Source organism: Melospiza georgiana, chromosome 11 (genome assembly GCF_028018845.1).
Source record: "Melospiza georgiana isolate bMelGeo1 chromosome 11, bMelGeo1.pri, whole genome shotgun sequence".
Classification (NCBI taxonomy): Eukaryota; Metazoa; Chordata; class Aves; order Passeriformes; family Passerellidae; genus Melospiza; species Melospiza georgiana.
The window spans coordinates 16,551,751-16,577,211 of record NC_080440.1 but is presented as its reverse complement, the minus strand read 5'-3'; the positions used below and the strand labels follow the sequence as shown (position 1 = coordinate 16,577,211).

Genomic DNA, 25,461 nt, shown 5'->3' with positions numbered 1-25,461 from the left:
TTTGCATATACAAGCCAATAAACAATTGCTTTTACCTTGTTATCTGCACGTGCACTGCTCTGCAGAGCTGAAGGCACCCAAAGTGGCCCAGGAGAGGGACAGGAGAAGTGCTCAGCCAAAGCTTCCCAAATCCCAGAGCACTCAGTCCCGAGCTGGCTGCTCTGCACACACCAGGCAGGATCCTGGCCCAGCCTGCAGCACATCAGGGGCAGCCTGGGGCCAGCAGAGCCACAGAGCAGGCTGAGAACGCTGCCAGGGCTGCACTATTGCTGTGCCAGAACAAAGAGAGATGGGATGTGTTTTACTGTGGCTGTCAGGAGGTGCTCCTGGGCTCTGAAAGGAAACTTTCAATAACTGGGCAAGATCTGCTGCAGCAGAGGTGAGAGCCAGCAGAGGCTTCGCTTCCATGGGCACATCCCACAAAATGCAAAGAGGGGAAAAAGAATGAAAAGGAGGGGGAAAACCAACAGGAAAATGGATCTCTCACTGGAGACATCTTCCTCAGGCCACACACAAATGATTGGGAAGGAGTCACTTGGGCCCAGGCAGTCATAGGTGAGCTCCTGCCTCAGATGGGAGGAAACCTGCAGGGCTCCCACAGCACTGACAGCCTGGAGTGGGACTCCTCCCTCATCCCTATGGAAGCATGGCAAAGGCATCACTTCTCAAGCACAATGAATTCATCAAGGATTTTTTTTAAACCCTACTTGCAAGTTATATCTGCTGCTTAAGTGTTCCAAATACCAGAAACACTTATTTTGACCATGCCATCGCTGCTGGAATAACTTTAAATATATTTTCTGCATGGTTAAAAAATACAATTAATAAAGTACACACATGAAAACCATGTAGATAAATATTTGTGTGGCTAGCAGAATTTGCATGGGTAAGATAATATTCTTTTAACTGGTGCTTCAGGCATCAGCTGGTGTTTCCATTCTTCAGTGAATATACAAAATTCTCAAGGTAATAATTACAGTTACTGAAGTTATAGCATTTTTAATCTAAAGAAAATTGCCCTCTAGCAATAAAAACAAATGGACAAAACAGACATTTTAAATTTAGTCTGAATGCCTCTAGTTCCTGACAGCCACTGCCTGTGGCAGGGCAATGGCCATGTGACTCGAAAGACACAGTGTTCTTCAGAATGCACAGTGCAAATGAGTGTTTCAAACAAGGAGTGTGCTCATACTTTGCCACTTGACAAAAGAAAACTCCATCTTTCAGCATTTCCAGTGCCACACTAATGCCCCTCCAGCTCCTCCAGGCACGGCAGGCAGAGCAGAGAACTCCACTTGGTGTTTCAGTTCTCCCTCAGCGCCAAGATCACAGCAGAAGGGCTCAGAGAGGGGGAAAGCTGTGAATGACAAGCACAGGTCTAGGGGGGGCTTGATGAACATTTCTAACCTTTGAGCAAGACCAGTGGAGGATCTGAGGGTCCTTTGTGAAAGCAGTAACTACAAAACCTCCCTGGTAGCACCTCGTGCCTTGCAGCTGGTGTGTGTTTGATGGAAACACAGGTGGAGCCTTTGGCAGCTGCAGAGGAGAGGCAGGTACCAGGTCCATGGGGTTTATTTACTGGAATAGTGGGCAGTGGGAGGCCTTTGTCAGACTTAGGAAGGGGTAAAATCCAGTGATTTACATATTTGTGGTTTGGTATGAAGGCGCACAGAGGAGCAGGCACACAAATTTGGGGAAATCCAAAAGTTCCAATTTCAAGCATGTAAACAAGATCCAAACTAAAAACATCAACTCTATTTCATTTTAAAAATGCATAGACAACCACAATACTTTTTAACATGCTATCAGTTGGTAGTTATATTTATATTTATTAACTTTAGAGATAAATACATGTATGTGGGGGTGTGTGTATGCACCTACATTTGTTTCTTTACTCTGCAAATATGTATAAAACTTAGCTGCAGTGGTACCCAGAATCTTGAAATAGGAAATTCCCTCCTCTTTCATTCAATTGCTCTAAAAGCAGGGATTGCTTCTTACACCAATCACTACAGAAGAGCACTTGCTCTTTTATAATACAAATACAGTTATTCAGTAAGTTATTATGATTAAAATTAAGCACATTCACAAGTACAGCTACTCTTTGAATCTTTGTCAGCCTTGAATTCTCTGTTGAATCTCTGAAATCATAGCTCACATCACTAAAAGTTTTTGTGCATGTGAATCTTTCCAACCCAGACAGAAAAATCCCTGCTGCAGACAATTATGCATAAACTATTCAAGAAGTGAAGCTGAAACAGCAATGGATCTCCTGTGACTCTCACAGCAGTGACCCTTATTTTGTGTGGGTTAACATTATTTTATCCAGTCTGTCTACACAAAAGAATCCCCAGCAAAGACTGCAGAAGTAGAGGACCCTGTTAAACAACCACTTTGACAAGGATGCTTAAAAAGCAACTGCTTTTTTTTCCTCTTTTAAGAGTCTGCTTTGCACATTTAGTGTGCTTTTTTGCATAATTCACACATGCAAGAGCTGCAGCACAGACCATCTGAATATTCAGATGAGTTTCATAGTGTGGAGTTCCAGATGTTATTATCAAAATTAATCTATCTTTTTATACACAAAGTCCATGGTAAAGGCACCTCAACCAAAATGACAGGATGGAGGGCTTCAAATGCAAAACCAAAAAAATTCTGTACAAACCATCTTCCATCCAGGAAAACCCTGTCTGAGACCACCTTTCTCAGCAATTTGAAGACTGGCATGAATTGTTTTTAAGGAATCATTCTCAAAACTACCAGCAAAGGAAATATTCAAAGCCTAATTATTTTAACACTGTAAAGACAAGTTGGATTATCCACTTGCTTTTCCATAAAAAACCTGCTCCTTGGAGATCATGCTTTTATTTTCCAGTTTTAAAAATTTCCCAGAAATGGTTGGAAAATACCATGACTGCTTCAGTCATACAGTGTTTAATTCCCTTAGATTTATCCCATCCTAAGCAAAGGGATAATTTTTTCCTGAGCTTGCACCACGTTCTAATTTACAAGACCTGGTAGAATAATTACAATCTGTGCTCAGTGTGTGAGCACAGCTTAGCCCACCAAAGCATTTGTGGTTTATAAAAAAGCATGGGATTGTTTACAGCAAGCTTCTTTGTGGGCAATTTTCTCCACTGCACTGCAAAGCTCTCATTCAAGAGAATTTTTACAAACGTACGTTACTAGAAAAATTAGCATAGAGAAGGTGACTTTTTGTGATGAGTTAAGTCAGCGGGAAAACAAACACCTGAGTACAAGAAAAAGCATCAAGAGCAAAAGACAGTTCCAGGCATGAGAGGCAAAGCAGAGCTTGCAGAAGGTCTGGGGAGCAAGATTAACACTGGAGATGAAAAATTACTTTAAACTGAACAAACAAAACCCCACATCTACAACTTTGTGGAATGTTAATTTGGAATTCAAATTTGTGGATCTGGGTTTTGAATTTGTTCAGCACTTCAGGAATAAGGTTACATTATTCCACCTCAGACTACAGTGAAACATGTACTGTTACTGTGTCTTGTCAACCTATTTTTCACCAGACACGTTTTACAACACTTGCTTGAACGTTAGGATAAGAATAATTTTCCTTTTACATAGAACTTCAATCACATTCTTCATTGTGAATAAAGCAGAGCATTAGGACATTCGATTTATTCACACACAGACATCTTCAGCCACATAAGAACTAGAAAATTTACAATGGCATTTTGCTTTAAGTACAAAAATACACATCAAAAATAAATTCCGAAAAATCCCCCTAAACCCATATTTTTTACATTTTTTCTGATATTGCAAATCTATTTAATAACTAATATTTTCCACCTGCTCAGATGTTTTTAAGTAATTAAACTGATACACTTAATAGAAATGCATAACAGTAACACTGAGAAAATACAGTAAAAAAAAGATACTGATTCTGTACTTTACATGATGAAAATTCAGTGTAAGACCCAGTTACAATACAACAATCAGGTCAGGGTTCAAGATTTTCTGGACAGATGGTTAACTTCAAACACACTGACCCCCTATCAGACTGGATTAGTGCCAAGAGCACTCAGCCTTTCCTACGGAAAGTGGGTCAGAGTAGGTTTTATTCAAGTGCTTTGATTTGATGCATCATGATTTCCAAAGAACTTATTAAAATCTGCTAGATTAAGATATTGGTATATTCTCACATGGAAAATGGGGTTCCTTCCTGGCCATCACACTTACCTTCACATTTTTCCAGGATCTGGACAGTTTCACCTAGTTCCAGGACCAAGCCCTGCGGAACAGTTCCTCGGAAGCTGCATATCACTGGAGGGTGGGGAAAGAGAGAGACATATGAGGCTTGGATCTTTGTGTGAATTTTCTTCTAAGCATAGCCCTTTAGCTCACTCCCTGCATAAAAATAGCTCTTACATAGCTGCCCAGAAAACCTGTCAGCCAACTTTTCCTGATCAGGTGTGTTTATTCCGGCCCTTATTGGAAATTAAGATCAACAACACCATAAAAGCTGAGCTTTTAAAAAAAATTTAAATTAAGCAAGGCTTGTAATCACTTTAATCAGCAACCTCTGATTCATATTGCATACAAAGATTTCCTTGTCTCACAATTCTTACTCTACTCCACAACCCATCAATGGAACAAGGCTGCCCAAATTGCAGAGATTAAAACAGGAAATCAACTCCAACAATTACTTTTCTCCAAGCTGAGACTATTTCAAATATAATCTGTGCATCTAATAGACTGCAAAAATCCTATAATACTATATATTATATTTCAGCAGACATACAAAAGGATCCATAAGAATCTGTTCTTTTCATAAGCACTATCTAACATGATAAAGCATCTTATTTTTTCAGGTATCCTTAATTTTCATTAACCAGGGAAAATAAGAACCTATCTAAATGTTTCAGAAAATATTAATACAATAAATAAAATCACTAAATTAAACTTGTTTTTTAAAAGAAGTTTTAAATATTCACAGTATATAATGATATATTCTTCAGCTATATTTATCAAAATACAAGAGGGACATGAACATGGGCAGTTCCCTCAAACAAGGGCGAGTTGCAGGTAAGGTCCTACCTGCCCCCAGGCCCAGCATTAAAAACTGCCCCAGGCCCAGAGTGAATGCAGCACTCCAGGACCTTGCTCCAGGTAAACACACCCAGGAGAGCTCCCCTGTCACCTCCACACCCCGGAGCATTCCAAGAGGAATTGCACGAGCAGAAACAGTGACCCCCAGTGGGCACCATCCCCTTCTCCAGTTAAGGTGGACATTCACTCCCCTCGGAATGCAAACACTCCAGCTGCGGTCAAGGTGCTCCCGTGTGATGGAGGCACATTTGTACATTGCACAGAATATTCTGAGCTGGAAGGGACCCACCAGGATCAGTGAGTCCAACTCAAGTGAATGGCCCACAGAGGGATCAAACCCACGGCCCTGGAGTTCCCAGCACCATGCTCCAAGCAGCTGAGTCCAGCTCCTCCCTAAAGATCCTCCCATGCCACGAGTCCCTTCTGACTGCACATGAAGCTGAAGAACACCAGGGAACCCAGGACTCCACCATGTACCACGAGATTGGGCTCTTGAACCTTGGATTTCTAAGAAATAATGAGAAATGCAGAGACAAAACTTCCACCAGAACGAAACTGCATTTTAACCCTTTGCACACACTTCATAATGGGCAAGGGAAAGGAAGAACTAACTACACCCATCAGGCAAACACCCACATGAGGCCAACACAAGAAAGAGTGAAAAAAAGATCTGAAGGGAACCAAATGGCACCAAATGCTTGCATTTCCCCAGTGAGACTCAATGCAGGATTTAATCCCAAGAGCTAAGAACTCAGAATTTCATCAAGAAGCCTAAACTGCTCTCTCAGCTCTTATGGCCCAGCAGAAGTCACCGTCAGTTAAATGAGGCTTTAAATTCTTGTTTACATCAGAGGCAGGAGAAACACAACAACTGGCTCCAGACTGGAATAATGCAGACAGCATAATCCAACAAAAACTCAGCTCATCAGCATTCTGCATCCATTCTTCACCCGTGAAGAAATCATAAATATGGATTTCAACCAAAGAAAAACTACTGAAAGCCTCTCCCAAAGAGCAGGAACACTGACAACTGAAATGATGAACTGGCAGGACATTATCAAACCTCCAATGGCTTTTCCCTCTTTTTTTTTGCCTCTTCAGTATTTTACAAAGCTGGATCCTTTAAATACAGAAAACATTTTCTTTCTTCTAATTTGCAATTTTACCGAATTAGGAACATACAAGTTGATTTGCAGAATACCACAAAGTCCTGTATTAAAATGTGATTTTTTTTTAGTTCAAACCAACAAAACCACTAAAAAAATTCATCTATGTCTCAAAAAGGGGAATTTCAAACAGCTTGAGTAAAAAGTTACCTTTGAAAACATCAGAAAATAAAATGGAGAAGTGTTAATACAGTAATAAGATATTCATTTATGAGAGTCATTTTAGATACATTAATAATTTGAGGAATTAATACAGGCATGATAATATTAAAAGCCAGCTTCCAGACCATTTTCATCTGTTCTGAACATGCCATGGATCTCATGACAGAGACACCACTCATGGGACTGGTGGGTGTTACTGGTTGTAGACAATAGAAAAGTTAAATCATGGAGGAAAAACAACTCAACTGCTCTTACTCAGCCAAGCCCAACAAGAAACAGTAACTCTGAAAACATTATTGCATGCTAACATTGCATTAGGTGCTCTGAATTGACAAACAGCAGCTGAATTCCTGTGACAATTATTTACTATATTAAAGCTACTGAATCAAGGATGCAGCTGGGACAGAAATCACCAGTTCTTCGGCTATCAAATATCTGCCTATTATATAATAACTACAGGTGGGTTTGGAATAAAAGCTAAAGGAAAGGTACCAGGAAAAGACAGTACTGGGTTTTTTTCAATTGCTGACAGAACAATTTTTCAAAACATGGTCAGGAATGGTGACTTGAATATATTTAGTCTTATAGAAAGTGACTCTAACAGATGTGTCAGTTTACAGATACAAACTGTCCATTTTTAATAGGATTCTACTGGTCACACAAAGAACATCTGATAGAAGGACTGTACAATATGTGATTGGCTCTTCAGAATTCAGAGCATTCTGTTCATAAGATAAACAAAGCTCTTTTCTTAGGTCTACTTCACTCAAAAAAAGACTAAATAAGCAAAAATTACAAAACAGAAATCAACTGATTCCATCAGCTCTAGATACAATCTTTGTGATCATACTCAATTAGAAACTTAATTCTCATACAAAACACTCCCCCTTCATTCTCAATACAACAGTATTGAATCTAATTCCTTTTGTAATCATCAATAAATTATGTTAGTCTCTTCTGTTTGAAAATTTTTATAATCAATCCATAGGATTGGTGAATAGCAATATAGGTATTATCAGAACAGTGCAAGACAAATCTCAAGAGTAAATTATTTTCCAGCCACGCTGAATCGAAGTCAGGAAAAATTAAAGAACCCAAGTAAACTGACCCAATAGACCAAAATGTCTTGCTCCACTGTGTAGCAAGAACAAACTTTAACATTTCTGAAATAAAAAAGAATGGTAAAAACAACTCGTGGACTATGACCGAATCACAGAAATTTAAGGCTCTTTTATAGTCTGATTTATTATTCCAACAGTTACTTTCCAAAAAGTTATGGATGTTACTCATTTGTTAAGTTAAAAATGCATTATGTAAGACAACCTTATTTATAGAGTCCCTTTTAGGTACACAGTTCTTCTCAGCAGCATTATTTGAAAAATACAATCACAAATATAAATAAGAAATACAGAGTAATTCAACTACTCTGAAGAAAACCATTTACAGAGAGCACTCTGACAACTGATTTCTTTCCTTTCCATGTAAAGAGAAATTCTTTACCCAACATGATCACCTACAAACTGTCCATCCATCCATAAGTTCCCATCATTTCTTACAAGATCCATGTCCTCGGGCACCAGAACACACAAGTAACACATCATCCAAACAGGCACAAAGCAAAGCCTTTACCCACCAGTTTACAGATGTGACTGATCCCTTGGACTCCAGGACACACTGCTGAAATATTTAATATCCATTTTCAGATCTGAAGCCCCTTGCCATCATTCAGCTCTATAAGGAGGTCATAGTTCCCCTCACCAAGTCATTTCAGCCAGCAGTTACAGCCAACATTGACTAAAGAGGAAAGCTTTGAAAAAGCACCACATGCCATGTGATCCAGGAATTATCTCCAGGACTGAAGTCCCTTATCTGTGGGACTTAAACTGGACCACAGCAAAGGAAATCCTTCCCTCTTCACCTCTGCAATTTATCAGTAAGAAAGGCACAGCCCAGCTCACACAGGCAGTGACCCTCATGCTGTACCAGAACACACCAAGGGATTGTGGGGTACAACACATAAGAACAGATGGCATTGCAATGATGGTTTCAAAAGTCAAGGGTCCAAGAGATGACAGATTTTTCTTGCCCATGGATACGCCCTGACACAGTGTAATATAAACAGCTGCACTGCAAGTCTCCAGCAGAAGAGAAACTGCATCAAAAGTCAAACGGGACCTGTTAAGCCAATGCATCGTTGCACAGCTCTGACTCCTCCTGTGCTCCACCTAAAGAGCTCCTTGCTTTGTGAACAAAGATGATCCCATTGATACAATTCAGGAGATTTTACAAACTATGTTCTCAAACAGCCCCTGTCAATAGCTCTTGGAGAAACTGCACTTGGCTGTGATAAAGTGGGCAGGTGTTAGCACAGATAAATAATCAGCAAAGTGGTGTGAAATAAAAGAGCCATTTCCCTTAGTGAGGACAGATTGAGCAGCAAGCTCTGAAGGGATCTCTGTTGGAATCCTTCCTGTTTCAAGTATTCCTAAATAATAAAAAAAATCTCATTGTTTAGAGAAGCCACAAAGTTTATAAGGCCACTGAGGCTATTCAGAGTAATAAAGAGCTATAGGTTGACCCAAGCTCCACAAGTAGGACTGGCAGATGAGCAGTGTTCAGTTCACCTGCATAGCATTCCATGAGGGATGACCAATCCTCACCTCACACACAAAATCATCATCCCCTCCCTTGCTAGTGCCACACTGAGTGGAACCCTGGAGTGTCAGAGGTTTTATCATAAAACTCAGTGCTCAGCCACTGTCAGAGACCACCCCACATCACACAGAATGTTGTCTTGGGGAAAAAGAGAAGGCACTATTACCCACAGTACTGCATAAAATTCCTAATGAACCCCATGAGCCATTTTCCCCTTTGCCAAAAAGGACTGAACAGCATAAGAACAGGTAGAAAGAAGTGAGAGAGAACATAGCAAGGACTGAATGAAGACTTTCATGTGATTGATTGTTAACCACGATGGGACTTCTGTACCAGGAAGGCTGAAAGGGTGGAGAGGGGAGAACTGACAGAAGGTGCACAGGGAACTGTTGCTATCCACCTCTAACAGTTCAGAAAGCAGAGCAGTGCCAAATGAAGCAGCAGAGTTCAGAACTTAATGAAAGTACTTTTCCACACAGTGCACAAACGGTGGAAGTCCTCATGAGAAACCGTGGGTGACAGAAATGAAATAATCACTGGAGCTCCAAAGCCAACAGGACAAACCCAGGGATGTGCCCCACGCTCTGCCCCGTGCCAGGAAGCAGCGGGGCCCGGGGAAAGCTCCACCCCCACGGCCGGGGCAGGCTCGGGGCTGGCACGGGGCTGCAGGGCGGGCATGATCGAGCGGGCACCGCCTGAGCTTCTGTCCTGGGCCAGTGACTGCTTTGGGACCCATCCGAACTCCAGCACGGCAAAGAGGAGAGCACAACTCACACAGAAATGCTGAATCAGGTTTCACCTGCGTCATTGTTGCTTTCTGCTGCCAGCCACAGAAGTGGTTTCATTTTTGCGGTGATAAAATTGAAAATGTATCTTGCTGTTAAAATCCTTTCCAGTTCAGGTTCCCGTGCCCCAGCCCGCCCGCCCAGTCTCACCTGGGCTGCAATGCTGCCGCTGACCATTTCCCTTCCCAATGGATGCCAATGCCCTGACAAGCACAGTAACAGAAATGTGTCACATTTGTCACACCAACAGTGGGAAAACCCAGGACAACACCAGAGAAATGCCAGAGAAGCACCCAGCCCAACACATCCAGCTGCTCATCCCCTTAAAACATGATTTTTTTTCTTAGCGTTTGCACAAAGTTATGCAATGAACTGACAGGGCAATATGCCTTCTCATGTACTTTCTTATTTTTTTAACCTATTTCTACACATTTCACTGAAGACTACAAAAATATTTTGATCTTGCATAATGTTCTATTTACACTACAGAATATCAGTTCAGCTCATGAGTAATTTGTTTATTTTCATAAAGGAACAGAACCCTTTCCCTCCCTACTGTCCAAGATGTAACAATGAAAATAAGGAGGACTTATTTAAGTAAGGGCTGAGAAACAAAATCAGTTCAAGAGCTTTCCATGTTTAATTGTTTCTTTTTCCAAATCTAGACTATGTGTCTCCAAATCATTAAATTGGGCTTTTAAAAATTATTTTTTATTTCCTAGATTTTCACATTCACAATAGAAATCATTGCTTCTGGAACAGATCCAATATGCTAAATCACATTTGGATTTTTCTTTATCATAAGATGTTGGTAAGGCCATGATTTAATGAACTCTATGGGTTAATATGGGGGGGAATTGTAATTTCTTGAATTTTCAACACATCTCCATTTACAAAAGATAGATCTTCTTGGACTTCATGACAGTTTTTTCCAGTTCTCAACTCATTGTAATATTATTATCTGCCTTATTAAAATTCTGGTAGCTTGTAATATTTTTAGATGACACTTGCAGAACAAGTGGTTCAGGTTAAAGTATGTAATTAAATTTTTATAAAAATGACTGAGTGTACTGCACTCAGCTTGCAGTTATTCAGATTATGCACTGACCATCCCTCAGCAGATCTTCAACTAAACCCATTGCAGGAGGAATGGCAGGCAGAACACACGGGAGAGGCACAGCTGCAGCTGTATTGCTCCATACCCAAAATACCCTGACAAGGTACAATCACACTGAGCAGACACTGAACTGTGCTCTGTGCTACAAACGTCAGAGCTCCCAAGCTCTGTGCCGGTGTCATTTATGCTTTATAACACATGAGCATGTTTGAAACTCACACCTCTAAGAATGTGGAGTATGTGTTTACTTAGGGTAAACACAAACTGAAATTTCACAGTCCTTATACAGCATTTTGTATTCAACTGCTACTCATTGTCACCAGTTAACACCGAACACAAGTCAGTCCCTGAGCTTAAGATTGATTTAGATTGGTTAGTATTAAAGATTGAATTAAATACTAGATCATTATCATATGAGCTAATATTTTATATTTAAGAAAATAATGGAATTACTCCAAACTGATAAACTAATACTATGATGAGCATGTCTCTTTCCCTGAAATAATTTTTCCAATTAATCCAGCTATTAAAAGTGTCTAGTATGGCACAATATATGCTAGGTTTAAGAGCTGAACAAGATAAACTTTATTTTCTTCCCTGTAATGCCCAGGTGATGATAAAGGCTCCATGTAAACCAAGAGTCACCAGGTGAGCCCAAAGATGGCTCTAAATCCCACAACTTTTCCCTAACAGAAGCTAAAAGGAGGAGAATGAAGGGTATTAGAACAGGGCAAAGATGTGGCTTCCTCCAACTTGAGACATCTGTGGACTGGGCCTTCCTAAAAGAAGGTTTTTATTTGTACTAATTTTATATATGTATTTAGTAGCATTTTCTATAAATTTTCTTCTATGGAGCCACCCAAATGTTGTGGAACCACACCCACTGTTAACAGCCCCATGAGCCCAGAACTCCACACGACTCTTCCATCACAGAAATGGGGGTTCACTTGTTTGGCTCCTGTGCACCAACACTCCCAGGAATTGTATTAAACAAGTGAGAGAACAATTTTTATTCTTCCACTCCATGGTATTTGTGTTTTGAGAATTTTCTAAGCTACCTTTGCTTAATAATGCATTTTCCAAGAAGAGCAGATGTGGATTTTTTGCATTTAGGGCTGGCAGAGGGAACAGTCTCCAGGCCAGGACAGGATGACTGGGCAGGAAAACCAGCACTGACACAAATTATCCCACAGAGGACAAGGGAGAGGCAGATTCAGCTTTACCTTTCTGTGAGGCAACTGTGTTGCACAACCACGCCCACGGCAGCACTGAATTAATACTTCCCAAACCTCCCCACACCTTCCAGTCTGAGCCTCTCTCAGAACCACAGACCTTTTCCCAACAAAAAGAAGTTCTTGAACTCAGAAAATTGTGGGTTTAATAATTTAAAATAAAAAGATGTAGTTTGTGATGAAAAAAAAAACCTTTCACATTTTTATAACAAAATTAAAGGCCAATATGATTAATTTTTTTCCTTTGTGGAACTGCTTGATTAAACCTGGCAGCTTCATAGATTGCACAGTTAGAGTCTGATAATATTTGACAAGGGAGCAGAACCATGAGGAAATGAAAAGAAAAACATTTCCATTTTATTCTACAAATACCTGCTATAATGTTTTCACCCTCACAATACACCTTCCAAGTATTTAAATTATTAATTGTGGGTGAGGGTTTCAATTATTTGCCAGAAATGAATCTGAGACTTGCAGATTTATTTGCAAGTGCAGGCCTTATTCAGTAAGTACATCCACAAAGAATACAGGGAACAGCACTTCTAAAACAGTCCTGTGTTTAAGCAAGATGACAAAATGAATAATTTAGATATGGAAGAGAGGATATAACCAATTACACCTTAAAAACCCAAATGAAACATGAAGTTTTTGCAGAAGGAGCATTTCTTGCAGAGTGCACTGGTACACATGACACAGAACAGGGCTCTAATCCGATTGGAATTGCCAGGCACTAATGTAATACACACACACAAAAAAGATTATCAAAAGCTGATTAAAAGCCATCCAAACATTACAATTGAAGAGTACAGATTAAACAAAAGACATGATTTAGAAGAGGGCAAAAATTTTTTGACCTTATTAATGGTCTTTATGAACTTTTATGCCAGATCTCGATGAAGAAGAATATCCCTGAGCACTGAAAGCCAGGCATCACACTTTGGGTGCTGTGCAGTGCCCAAATTACAGCACAATGAAGTGAAGGTATTTCAGGCTGCTCGGGGAGCAGTGGCAGTTGCTAGGCAGCATCTGCTCCTGTCAGAGATGCTTCTTTCTTTGTGCAGCACAGAACCCCAGCCAGGAATACTGCCACCAATGGATTATTCCAAGGCAGCTTACTGCCATCACATGGCATCTGCAGAGTGCTCACCCGCTGCCTAGCAACACCGCCTCTCTCTACTGAGTCATAGCAGCACCAGGACAATATTCCTGCAAAAAAAGAAACAGATGCCTGAGAAGAAAGGTGATCATTCAGTAGCAAAGGATTGCAAGCATCCTTCCCCTGCCCTCCAAGATAAAAATAGAGATTGGGCTGAAAAATCATGAGCTGTTTAAAATAGTTTTGCACATCCTGGTGGCAGGAGGTGGGAGAGAAGGAAGGGACCAAAACCCACAGTGTTGTCCACTGCTTTAGATGTGCTAAGGGACTGGTCTTGAGCTCCCAGCTCTGCAAGGATCTATCCTGGTACTTCATCCTCTTCCTGTCACTCTCTTCCCTCAGTTCATTCACCCATACATCATTGTCTCTATGCAGAAACTGAATGCAGCAGGCTTTTTCTCCCTTTTAAAGAGAGCAAAGGCTGTTTCAGTTTCTGAAACCTTCTCCCTCTTTCCAAACCCAGCTGGCTCTGCCCAGAGAGGTGAGGAGCTGCTCCGCACTGCTGCGTTCCACAGGCTGAAATGTGAGCCTGTTGAACACCTCACTGTTCAACACCAGAAACAAGGTAAGAAACCAATCAAGTTTTGTCTCTCCTGGAGGGTGGAGATTGCAGCACCTCTCCAGGCACCCTGCTCCAGGGCTTTCCCACATGCACTGTGGGAATCACTGTCCCTGACTGGAATTCACCCCCACAGCTCCTCCTTTCACCCTGCAGCTCTGAGAAGTGTCTGCACCTCCCCAGACAGCTGCTCTCCATGAGCTGTTGTGGTGTGCTGTAATGTCTCATTTTGGCCTTCCAGGTCATTCCCCCAGGTGTGCCTATACCTCTCTCCCTTCCCCCTTGCCCCCATGCTGAGTGAGTCCTGTCAATCAGGCTGAACATTCCAGCAAGGCGTCGTGTGGTTGGTCAAGTTCAAAGGATGCCCCTGTGCCCAGGGGTCATTGGCCTGTCTGGGTGTCATCTTCCCCTGAGACCCTGCCCCTCTCACCTGGTTGGTGGCTCACCTGTACCTCCCCTCCCCCTGTCCCTGAGCTTAAAGGTGAATCAGACCATGCAGCTGTATTCTGTTGGAGCAGTTGCTCACATTCAGACCTCTGTAACCATGGAATAAACCTCTGGACATTAAACCCTCCAGCAGAATCCTCTCCTTTTTCTCTTCACCATCGCCTGAAGCCATTCCTCCTGAGGTAAACAGGGTTCCTAACAAGCCTGGACTTGTTCAGTGCCCAGCTGCAACCACCAGCAAGCCAAGGTGTCTCTGGGGTGACACACCGCAGTTGCTGCCTTTGGCCCAGCAGCGAGGGTCAGACTGGCCCGGGCACAATCTAACTGGTAATATTGGGAGCCTTTTCCAATAATGAGCCAACCCTTTCCTATGCTCCATTCCCAGCTTGTACCAGCCTGGAACTCACAGACCCTCCTCTCTCCCCGTGTTCCCCCCTCCTCACCTCACCCCTCATACTGTGAGGTGCAGCCCAGGAGCAACTAAAGGAGGAAGAGAGCATTGCCACACCATGCTGGTGCCCAGGAACACAGCCAGGGACAGGAGAACACCACTGGCTCATGTTCACACAGCAAAGCCTCAGGGATCACCCCACAGCACCTTCCAGCCTGTCCCATTCTGCACAGGCTACAGCCTGAGACTTTCACATCTCCTATCTGTTCAATAAGTTCTCAACACATTAAAGCTCCCTGGGCATTTATGGTCACTTTGCACATTTTCAATGAGTAGCAGGAAGGGAGGATAGGGCAGATTTATAAAAGTATATTTAACAGCATACAGCTCCTGCATTTTAGCTGAAAACTCTATAAATAGAGTCAGCCTGTACTGGCTGCTACACAACAACTCTGCTGAAGACATCTATGAAACCTGTCAATCCACCCATAAGAACTTTGACTTTTTTGGTTTGCAACTAAAATACAAAAAAAGGAAAAAAGCATTTGACTGACAAAATTGAAAATGCTTTTTTTTCCACAATTTTTAATTCTTCCAATCCTTACTGCAGCAAACATACATTATTTAATGCTACCAACATCATCTGAGATGTTGGGGAAAGCCTCCTTTTCTCTTTTTGTGTTCTCCACACAGGTGGTTGTTGTTGTTGTTGTTGTTATTATTTGTTTTTATTTCATAAACTATTTTTCCCCTGTTAAAAGGAGAATATGGTCTTCTGCCAGAAATACAGTCACTCCAGAAGTGGGGGAGAAAAAGGCAAAACCAAACCAAACAAACCCAACAAGATCAGTAGTTGCAGTTTGGGGCCTTGCTGTGATGAAGAAAGAGAGAGAAGCCTATTTTCTACTTCCTCTGCCCCAGAGTCTAAAGAGAAGCTGTTTCTGCCAGACCAGTGCTTGAAACACAAGCATAAACCCCTGGGATTCCATAAACTGGGATCACAGAGATTACCAAACACTTAGCTGTTAAAAAGAAAAACAAGTGGTCCCTCCTTTCAGATCAGTGGATGGATGGATGCAGGGATGGATGGGATGGATGGATGGATGGATGGATGGATGGATGGATGGATGGATGGATGGATGGATGGATGGATGGATGGATGGATGGATGGATGGGATGGGATGGGATGGGATGGGATGGGAGGATATCACCATGCACTTCCCAGCAGGCAGGCTCCCGGTGGATGCTCTGCACACACAGCAGGGAGCAGCAGGCAGGAGGATGGATGGATGGAGGGATGGATGGATGGATGGATGGATGGATGGATGGATGGATGGATGGATGGATGGATGGATGGGATGGGATGGGATGGGATGGGATGGGATGGGATGGGATGGGATGGGATGGGATGGGATGGGATGGGATGGGATGGAGGGATGGAGGGATGGAGGGATGGATGGATGGATGGGATGGGTGGATGGATGAATGGGTGGGATGGATGGGATGGATGAATGGGTGGGATGGATGGATGGATGGATGGATGGATGGATGGATGGATGGATGGATGGGTGGGATGGATGGGATGGATGAATGGGTGGGATGGATGGATGGATGGATGGATGGATGGATGGATGGATGGATTGGATGGATGGATTGGATGGGTGGGATGGAGGGATGGATGGATGGATGGATGGAGGGATGGATGGGTGGGATGGGTGGATGGATGGAATGGGTGGATGGATGGAATGGGATGGATGGGTGGATGGATGGGTGGATGGATGGATGGGAGGATATCACCATGCACTTCCCCAGCAGGCAGGCCCCCGGTGGATGCTCTGCACACACAGCAGGGCCAGGACCTTTCCAGGTCCCAGGACAGCTGCTCCCACTCTAACAATCCCTGCTGGAGGAAAGGCCTCACAGCATCACCTTTAAACAAGCATGGAGAGGATTCCCCTCATCCCTCACACCCCAGGCCCACAGGCAGTGTCCAGCTCCATTCTGGACAGCAACAGCAGATGTCAGGGCAAGGCTATTTCACAAAAATATTGATCCAGCTCTAACAGGTGCAGCAGAACTACACTGTTGTATCTTTGGTTTATCAAAATTCAGGTCTCTGGTCATTCACATCATGAGCATTTAGAGAGAAACCAAACACAAAGATGCACCAAAGTTCCAACCAGAGTTTTCAGTAACCCTTTTTTCCAGTAATTCATATATTTTTGGATTCCTTGTCCCACTCTGGCTGAAACTTTCTCACCTGAGCCTGCACTCTCTGTCCATGTAACACAGCCCCACACACACAAAGCAGTGCCCAGGTGAAGTGGGCAGCTCTGCAGACACAGCCACAGGCATTCTTCTGCACAAGGGAAGAGGTGAGAAACAGAAGCATCTCCTTCTATCCCCCCACATCCAGAGTCAGCTGGAAACAGCCACTGCTCCCCACAGGGAGTATCCAGCACTGACAGATATCCTCCTATCAAAGGCTCTCTTGCTCCCTTCACCACCAGTTTGGGCAGCCCACCCAGCACCCACCCATTGGTGCACTGTCACCCAAACAGTCACAGACTGCTTGCATCTGCCTTCTACTTAACAGTTCTGGGTTTCTCTGACATGAACTCAAGGGTTCCTTTATCAGGTTCAGAAGACTAAAAGTGCAGGTACCCATAAACATCTTGTTGATAAACATTTAGAGAGGGAAGAAGGGCCCTGCTGCTCAAAAACACAGCCACAAGAGGTTTCCAGAACAGTGAGGCACCTGCCAAAGCACTCTGTGCTACACTCTGGCCCCTTGGGTAGCTCAGGGACTTACATTCAACAGAAAGAAAATAAAATAATTCACCACTCCATCAACTGCCTACTGCCAACACTTAAAGCATTTAGTGCCCCAGCTTCCTTGCACTGAAATAAAAATAAAGGTTTGTCTGGATGTTTCAGAGAACAGCAGCTTACCTCTGAAAGCACAAAGGCCTGCTTTTAATCACCAAGAGTTAGCTGGCACCACTTGTCATAAGCTTTTCTTAAGGCTTAATATCCAGAAAGACTCAAGAAAAGAAAAAGTAGTTAAAAGCTGAGGAGGGACAGAGGGAAATCTTATCCTTGGAATAAGTAATCACCTCACAACTGCACTGGAAAGCACTCAGGCTGCTCAAAGCCTCAGCTCCCTGCCCCCCAAATAGATTCCCTAAGTTTGGACTAAGGACATATTGTTTGAACAAACAATAAAACATGTCTAAGAGGAAGGAATTATGGCCAAAAAACCTTTAGAGATGCTTTCAGGCTCTCAGAAAACCTCACAAAGTTCATTTTGACATGGAAAAACTTGAACAGAGGTTTGATTTTAACATCAGGCACTTGAGTGGGATATTTTGTATTTGCCCTGAGGTTCAGTGAGCAGACAGATTTTGAAGCAGAACAAAGTGAGAAATGTTGTGAGACTAAGGTTGCTTCATAACTTTAAAACAATCAGTGGAAGGAGCACTGTCAGTCACAGCTGGTTTTGGACCAAGATCCCATGGTATGCTTCCTTTGGCCTCTTCCTCAGTGCAGAGCACAGCTGAGAGAGGAACACAACAAACTTAGGAACCACACAAATTAAAGAAAAATTTCTCTGGAGAAGGAGGGAAAAGTTGCATCAGTCTCTTCAAGAGCTAAATAATTTTTCACAGACTTCCCATTCTTTGGTGTTTTCACAGCCACATCTGAAAAGTGCTCCTGTTTCTCAAGAGAACAAACCTATGGAATACATATGGCCACCAGTAACACCAGTTGTTGGTCCCATCAGGCTCTTCCAGCTCCTCTGTATGAGAACCATTTCCAAATAACAATTTAATGTGTTAATCATTAAAGCCTGTCTATCTACATGTCACTGCACATGAACACAGAAAACTTCCTCATTCCCAATCATCCCCCTCCTATGGGCTTTGAAATGCCAGCAAACACGTGGTAGAGAATTTTCTAATTACAAATTCTGGTAACAGTCCTTACATGTTTCCCTGATGTCTGCATTGGAGTCTGACTTGTTAAGGGCAGAACTGCTGCACAAAAGGCTTTGCAAGGGTAGTGGGACTCCTGTCCAGCTGAGCTGTTCCATTGACTCTGCCCTAAGGAATTTGCTTTCAGAGGACTAATAAAAAGTCATCCTCCCTCTATTCCCACATGCAGCTGCAAACCACAACCTGCACCATCACCCCATACCCACACACCAATTTTCTATCCCTTAAGTGGTTCAAAAGTGAAATTATTTTACATTTCCTCACTAATTTCACTCTGAACACTTGAACAAGGAATTTAAACCCAAAGCACAAAAGGAACACTTGATAGAACCTGATTAACCTTTTTTTCAGCAAGTCAGAAGCTTCTAATCTGCACTACTATGCACAGAAATTCCAATTTCAAGTTCTTCCCCACCCAACCCTATTTCCATTAAACATGGAGGAAAAGTTGTCCAAGATTGCCAACTCACACCATCAAATGTCTCTTGTTACTGGATGTATTGTTAAGTGAGGACAGAAAGCCTGAATATCAAAATGTTTCCATCCCTAGAAAATCATTCTAAAACCAAAATCCTTTCTGTGCTGGGGGAAGCCTGGGGAGGAAGTGCTTTTGCCCCCACCCTACTGGCCAGTGGCTGAAGTCCTGCAGGTCTTAACTGAATACCTAATACAGCACAATAACAAAGAAATTGAGAAAATTGCTCTAAAACCCACAAAATCATCCAAATTTAAACCCATACTCTGCTACTATGACTTCTTACTCCAGGATCAACCCCACAGTCCCATACAAGCCATGCAATGAGCTGTTAAACATACACATCTCACTTCTTGCCTTTGTGAGCTTCTCAACTTCATTTCTCCTGTATTTGGAAAGTTTGGGCTAATTTCTACTGCCAATGTATTTGTGAACAACTGGGATTGAGATAATCTCAAAGTAGTGATATCTTACAGGTTAATTCTCACCCAGTTCTGCAAATCAGCTCTTCATGAGAGCTGGTCTAACCACAATTCTTTGGCTTAGCCTTTTCCAGGACAGACAAGCTAAAATACATTAATCTCTTGGCCAAAAGAGGACATTTCATCTCCAAGTTCTATCAGCACCCACAGAATTCCAGATTTACCCTACTCTGAGCTGAAGCTGCCCACCACACTTAATGACACTTCAGTAACCTCTCCTGTCCATATGATCATATCCCATCAGGTGCATCCTGGGAGCTGCTCTTTTCCAGAGACATTTCAAGGTGTGATTCATTCCCATCCAGTTAAATAACACATATACATTTCCTTTATCATCTCTGACTGACAAATTCCATTGCTCATTCTTAAGGCCTACAGGTTCAAAAAAGGCCCTTAGGAGCAAAGTAGTGAATGGAAATTACTCCAATCCCTGGATCATCCCCTTTTCCTGAGCAAGTCCCCAGGTACCAGCAGCACTTCCCAAGGCAGTAGAGCACAGAAGGTTTCCAAGTGCATCCCTGACTGTCTCTGGTTCCAAGACAGTCCCTGAAGAATATCCTTAGTCACCTCCCTCCTGCTGCCAGACAGTGACATCCCCTGGCACAGGCACCCAGGAGAGAAAATGAAATACAACCTATGTCCCTAAGCCAGCACCTGATGCAAGGATGGATATTGCCTCCATCCAAACAATGGGCATTTTCCTTATGTGGGAGAGGGACTTTTCTCTCCCTCTCTGAAACTTTTCATTTTGAAACCTGGAACAAACCACTCCAGTGAACAAGTGCAACCACAGTGCCACTCACAGCCCCCTCCAGCAGCTGCCTCTTGTGTCAACAGCTAAGGCAGGGTCTTGTGCCAAGAGCCCTGAGGAAGGAAGGAAGGAAGACTTTTCTAAGTTCTGCAGCCCTGTTTGTCCCAGCATAAATATGAACTGGAAGTGTGCAAGCCAAGGTCTAGTGACAAGGGGGAAAAAAAGAAAGAAAATCAAGATACTGATCAAAAGGCTGCAGTACAAAACCATAACTAGGACATTGTGATGTTCCATCCCTTCTTAGTAAGAACAAGGGAAAGTTTAGTTGTATTTATTTGTGCTTACGGATTTATTTTTCATTGTTACCAAGCAAGCAGTGAAAATAAAGATTTAAAAAGCATTTTTAAATAAAACAACAGATTTTAACCCTAATTCTCTGAATAAACTAAGAACAGATTCTGTTGATGCAGACAGGTTCTCCTTCTCCTCCATGACTTCATACATACATATTTAATATGGTCAGCCATACAAAGTGGCTTGTTGATACAGCATCAATCAAATTTTAAAAAAACAACAAGCAAACAAAAAAAAACTTTCCTGAAAGCCACCAAAATATGCTCCTTGCACAAAAATAAAAGAGGAAAAACTGACAGTCTAATGAAATAATCAGCTCTCACATTACAGCCAAATGTTGTTTACTAGAGTTCTATTTAACTTTTTCTTTTAATACATTAATATTTAATACTTGCTTTTTAAGATTAAACTAACTAATCAGATCACTTCAATAAATATTTTCTTAGAGAGAGAGACTGCTCTAAAAATGCTAAAACACTAGAGGGCTGGAGAGCCTTGTCTTCAACAATCAGCTCAGAATTCTTATTAATTGTGTTCACCACTGGCCACCTCAAGCACCTGTGGAAGAACTGTCTGCTTTGCTTCAGCAAGTCTCAAGTTTTAAAAGCAGAGTTAGGATCACAGGCACTGAACATAAGTATTTCTAAATAGAGGGGAATTACTCACAACAGCCACCAGGTAGTTGCTATAGCAGCTGAGAAATAAAATCAAGGAAGATCTTCAAGGTTGTTAGGAGAGTGTTTCATTTATTTAGAAATATCCTGAGCAATCTTTTAATATCTTTGCTGCAGATGCATGCAGTGATCTGTGTGAGGACTGGGCATTACAATGGAGTTCCACAACTGCACGTGTGGGAAACTCCTTGTAAGTGCAGGTGGGCACAGAGAGCTGCAGAGCTGGCCACAGGGCACTAAGGGTGCCATCAGGAAATGTCACTAACGGTGCCATCAGGAAATGTCCCATTGCCCTGCAGCCAAGGGCCTGTGGCTGCACAGCATTTCTGCTGAGGGCCCAGCAGGCACAGGGAATGCCTCTGAGGCTCCCTGAAGGCAGTGCACAACACAGAGGCTCCACACCAGGTGCTGAGAGGGGAATGTGGTGTCTGAAGGATCATTTCTGTGAATGATGGCTCTGACAGACACAGGTAAGGCAGCAGAGCACAGCCTGCTTTCAACAGACAGCAGCACCAGGATGAAGCATTTCAGTGGCACTGTCCCCTGCCTTGGCACACAAGGACAGCTGTGGCCAGGGCCTGGGTGCCCAGATGTGCCCTCCTGTTCCACCAGAAACCTCTTGGTGGTACTCCACCTGCAGAGACAACTGATCCCACTCAGCTTCCACCAACAGGGACACAAAGTTCATTGCCTTAACCCAAAGGCAAACCTTCAAACCTGGCATGGTTCAGCAGGAGCACAGAGAAAACCCACAGTGTTTTTTTGGACAGAGACTGCTCTAGCCAAACCCAAACTACCAAAAGGCATAAGCTCAGAACACTGACTCATGCCAAGAAGATTATTTTTGCACATATTACTTGTGGAATCAGGATAATTTACACTGCTATTTCCCCTCCCCCTCCTTTTATTTTTTTGCCAGTGCACCTCCCAGCAGCAAACCCTCAGGTCCACACTTTCTGCAGACTATTTGCTTCAAAATGCACAAAAATTACCCTTCCAGCCAGCAATGACAGATCTACTTGTGAAAAACTGACATGCCACTCCTCACTTGTAGTAACTAAACTCCAGGTATAAGCAGCATTTTTCACCTATTTTCCTTCTCTGGAGGATTATCAACAAATTTCAATTACAGGAAAAGTAATTAAAGCTACTCAAGAATGAAAAAAGCTTGCCTAGAGACCACCAAAACTTGCACGACTCAGCTGTTACCTTAGCCCTGCCTACAGGTGTGCTGTCTGCAAAAGAAAAATCCCCATCCTTAGAGGAATATTCTGCAGCCCAGGGAACATCACTGAAATCACACTTGTTTTCATTCACTGCTCTCCCTTCCACACACCTCTTCCAGACTTGTTTACAACCTTACTGGAGATTTCCCAGCTTTTCTTTTCAAATATCTGCATAAAAAAATTAGTTCACCTGTTTTTTGGATCAAGGTAAAACAAGGATTCTCTTGTTTGAGCACATGGGCCAAACATAAAAACAAACACTGAATATCAAACCCTGCAACACGGCAAAGAAAAACAACTACAGAAACAGAAGGAAAACAACAAGATTTGGGAGACATAATTATTTTCTGAAGCATCCATTACAATTACAGCAGTCAGTTTCATCCTAGGATAACAGAGGTGCTGCTGCCCAGCAGATGAGGTATGAAAAAAAGTCCAGCATCAACTACATTAAAAATCCCCAGCAAAACAACAGCTTGCTATTCCTGAGTGCATCCAGCTGGGATGGATCAGGGCTTGTTAACTTCATATACTCCCAGTGACCAACAGACACAGCAACAGGGTTGGAAGCAACGACTCCCAGGTGGTATTTTCTGCCACTTGTTTTTATTACCCTACACTTGCAGGTTCTCATCTGATGCTGCATTTGAATTTATTTTTTTTAAACAAAAGTGATTTGCTTCATCTCTCTTTACTATGAAGACAAGTGGGATGTACTAAGCAAAATATCTGCTGTACAAGATTAAAAATTAGTAAGTATTTTTTTATTATTAAATTAACAGAAAGCGTTTTAACAAAGAGGCATTAAGGCTTCTAATTGCTCACAAGTTAATTGCCAAAATCCCACTTTAACAGTTCCGGTTAACAGATCATGTAGCAAATTTGTTGATACTATTTTAAATATTTTGTAGAAATCAATCATCACTACACACTGTGGAACTTAGAAATCAATATGCACAACTGATAACTATAAATTTAATGAGGCGTTTAAGTAACTAATCAGGGTAGCAGTAGTAGCTTTTATTATTATAATACAAATCAACAGTTTAAAAAAAATTAAATCGAAATGAGCAAGAGCGAAGTAAAAGAAATTCTGTATCTTCCACTTCATTAGATGTAACATTTCTGCTTTTATCAGGGATTTACACGCTAAAATAACAAACCAAAGCCGCCAACGGTGATGCCTCAGATTAGAGCAACCACGATGCCAGACGGCTGTAAAATCTGATTTCCCAAAACAAGGAAAAAGCAGCGCAGTCGGCAGGCACGGAGGCCCCGGGCCCCGCTCCCGGCCCGCCGCAGCCCCCGGCCCGGCCGCCCCCGTCCCCGCGGCCGGGCAGGTGCAGCAGCGACGCCCCCTAAAGACACCGCGGCAGCGCCGGCCCCTTCCCAACTCCATCCACACATCGCCTCGCTCCGCAGATGGAAACGCAGGGAAAAGGGAACCGCGCGCTTAAGTAGATTAAGGGCTCAGCAACTCGTTTTCTGATTATTTGTGCGATCCCGACCCCAGCGCGGGCCCCCGAACTCCGCTCGTCTCTGGCGTCGCCGCGGCGGCGCTCCGGGAAATAACGCGAAGCGAAGCGCACGCAGAGCGCATCCAGCGGTGCGGGCAGGGCAGGGGAGGCAGCGCCGGGCAGCCCCCACAGCCCCGCGGGCAGCGCTGCCCCCATCCCGGCTCCACCTGAGGGGCAGCGCCGCGAGCACCGCCGGCCCCGGGGGAGGGGAACGGCCGCCCCCCCACACGCACAGCACAGCCCGAGGTCCGGAGGGGAGAGGAGGGGGCGAGCGGGGCGGGGGAGGGATGCGGCAGCACCTACCCACGCCGTATTTCTCCTCCTCGGTGGGACTCCACATGCTGCCGGATGGCTCGGCCGCGGCCGCCGGTCCCCGGGCAGAGCGCGGCGGGCGGGCGGGCGCCGCTCATCGAGCGGGGGCGGCTTCTCCTCCCCCCGCGCTCAGCGGGGGCGCCGCGCCGGCAGCCCCCGCCCCACGCTCCGGCCGGGGCTGCCCTCAGGGGTCGCTTCGCCGCTGCCGGGGGGCGGGGGGAGGTCGCCCCCCGCCCGCTCGGGCGGTACCGGCCGCCGCGCCGCTCCCCTCCGCGGCCGCTCGCCGCCGGCCCGGCGCCTCTCCTCGCGCGGTCCCCGCGGGCTCCGGCCCTGCCGACGCGGCGGCCCCGCGGAGCTCGGCGGCCCCGGGCCCCCTCCTCGTCGTTCTGGTTCTCCTCCTCCTCCCGAGCCGCCGCTCCCGCCGCCGCCGCCTGAAGGACTCGGGGCTGCCGCGCCCCCCCTCACGCTCCCGGCGGACCTGGCGCGCACGCGCGGCTCGCGCCGCCCCCCCCTCCCCGTGCGGCCGCACGAGGCGCGCGCGGGCGCGAGGCGCGGGGAGGCGCGTGCCCTCTGAGGGCGGGCAGGGAGCGCCGGTCCCGGGACGCCCTCACGACCCCGTCCCATCCCCATGGCCGGCTCCGTCCCATCCCCGCCGCACCTGCCGGCCCCAGCGGCTCCCGGGAGGCCGGCCCGCAGTGCAGCACCGAGCCCGGCCGTGTTGGTCAGCAGCGGGGCTGGCCCGACCCCCGCCCGGCCGCCCGGGCTGCCCGCGCCACGGCCCCGAGCCCTGGCAGCGCTCAGCACAGGCACCAGCAGCCTTTAGATCAAAATTGGGCTCATACTCTGTTTTCTTTTCTTGTCGGTAATAATCTCCAGAGCTTCTAAAGAGCTGGCGAAATTCACGTGGTTTCCACAATGAA

At 44.3% G+C, this 25,461-nt stretch overlaps 1 protein-coding gene across 1 annotated transcript in view; it reads right to left on the bottom strand.

The window, feature by feature from the left end:
- DOCK3 (dedicator of cytokinesis 3) overlaps positions 1-24,621 on the bottom strand; it is a 188,187-nt gene extending 163,566 nt beyond the window's left edge. Inside the window, 2 exon segments of the mRNA XM_058032100.1 lie at positions 4,216-4,299; positions 24,533-24,621. Coding sequence (XP_057888083.1) covers positions 4,216-4,299; positions 24,533-24,569 — 121 coding nt within the window. The 5' untranslated portion in view covers positions 24,570-24,621.
- Positions 24,622-25,461: the final 840 nt, after the last annotated feature.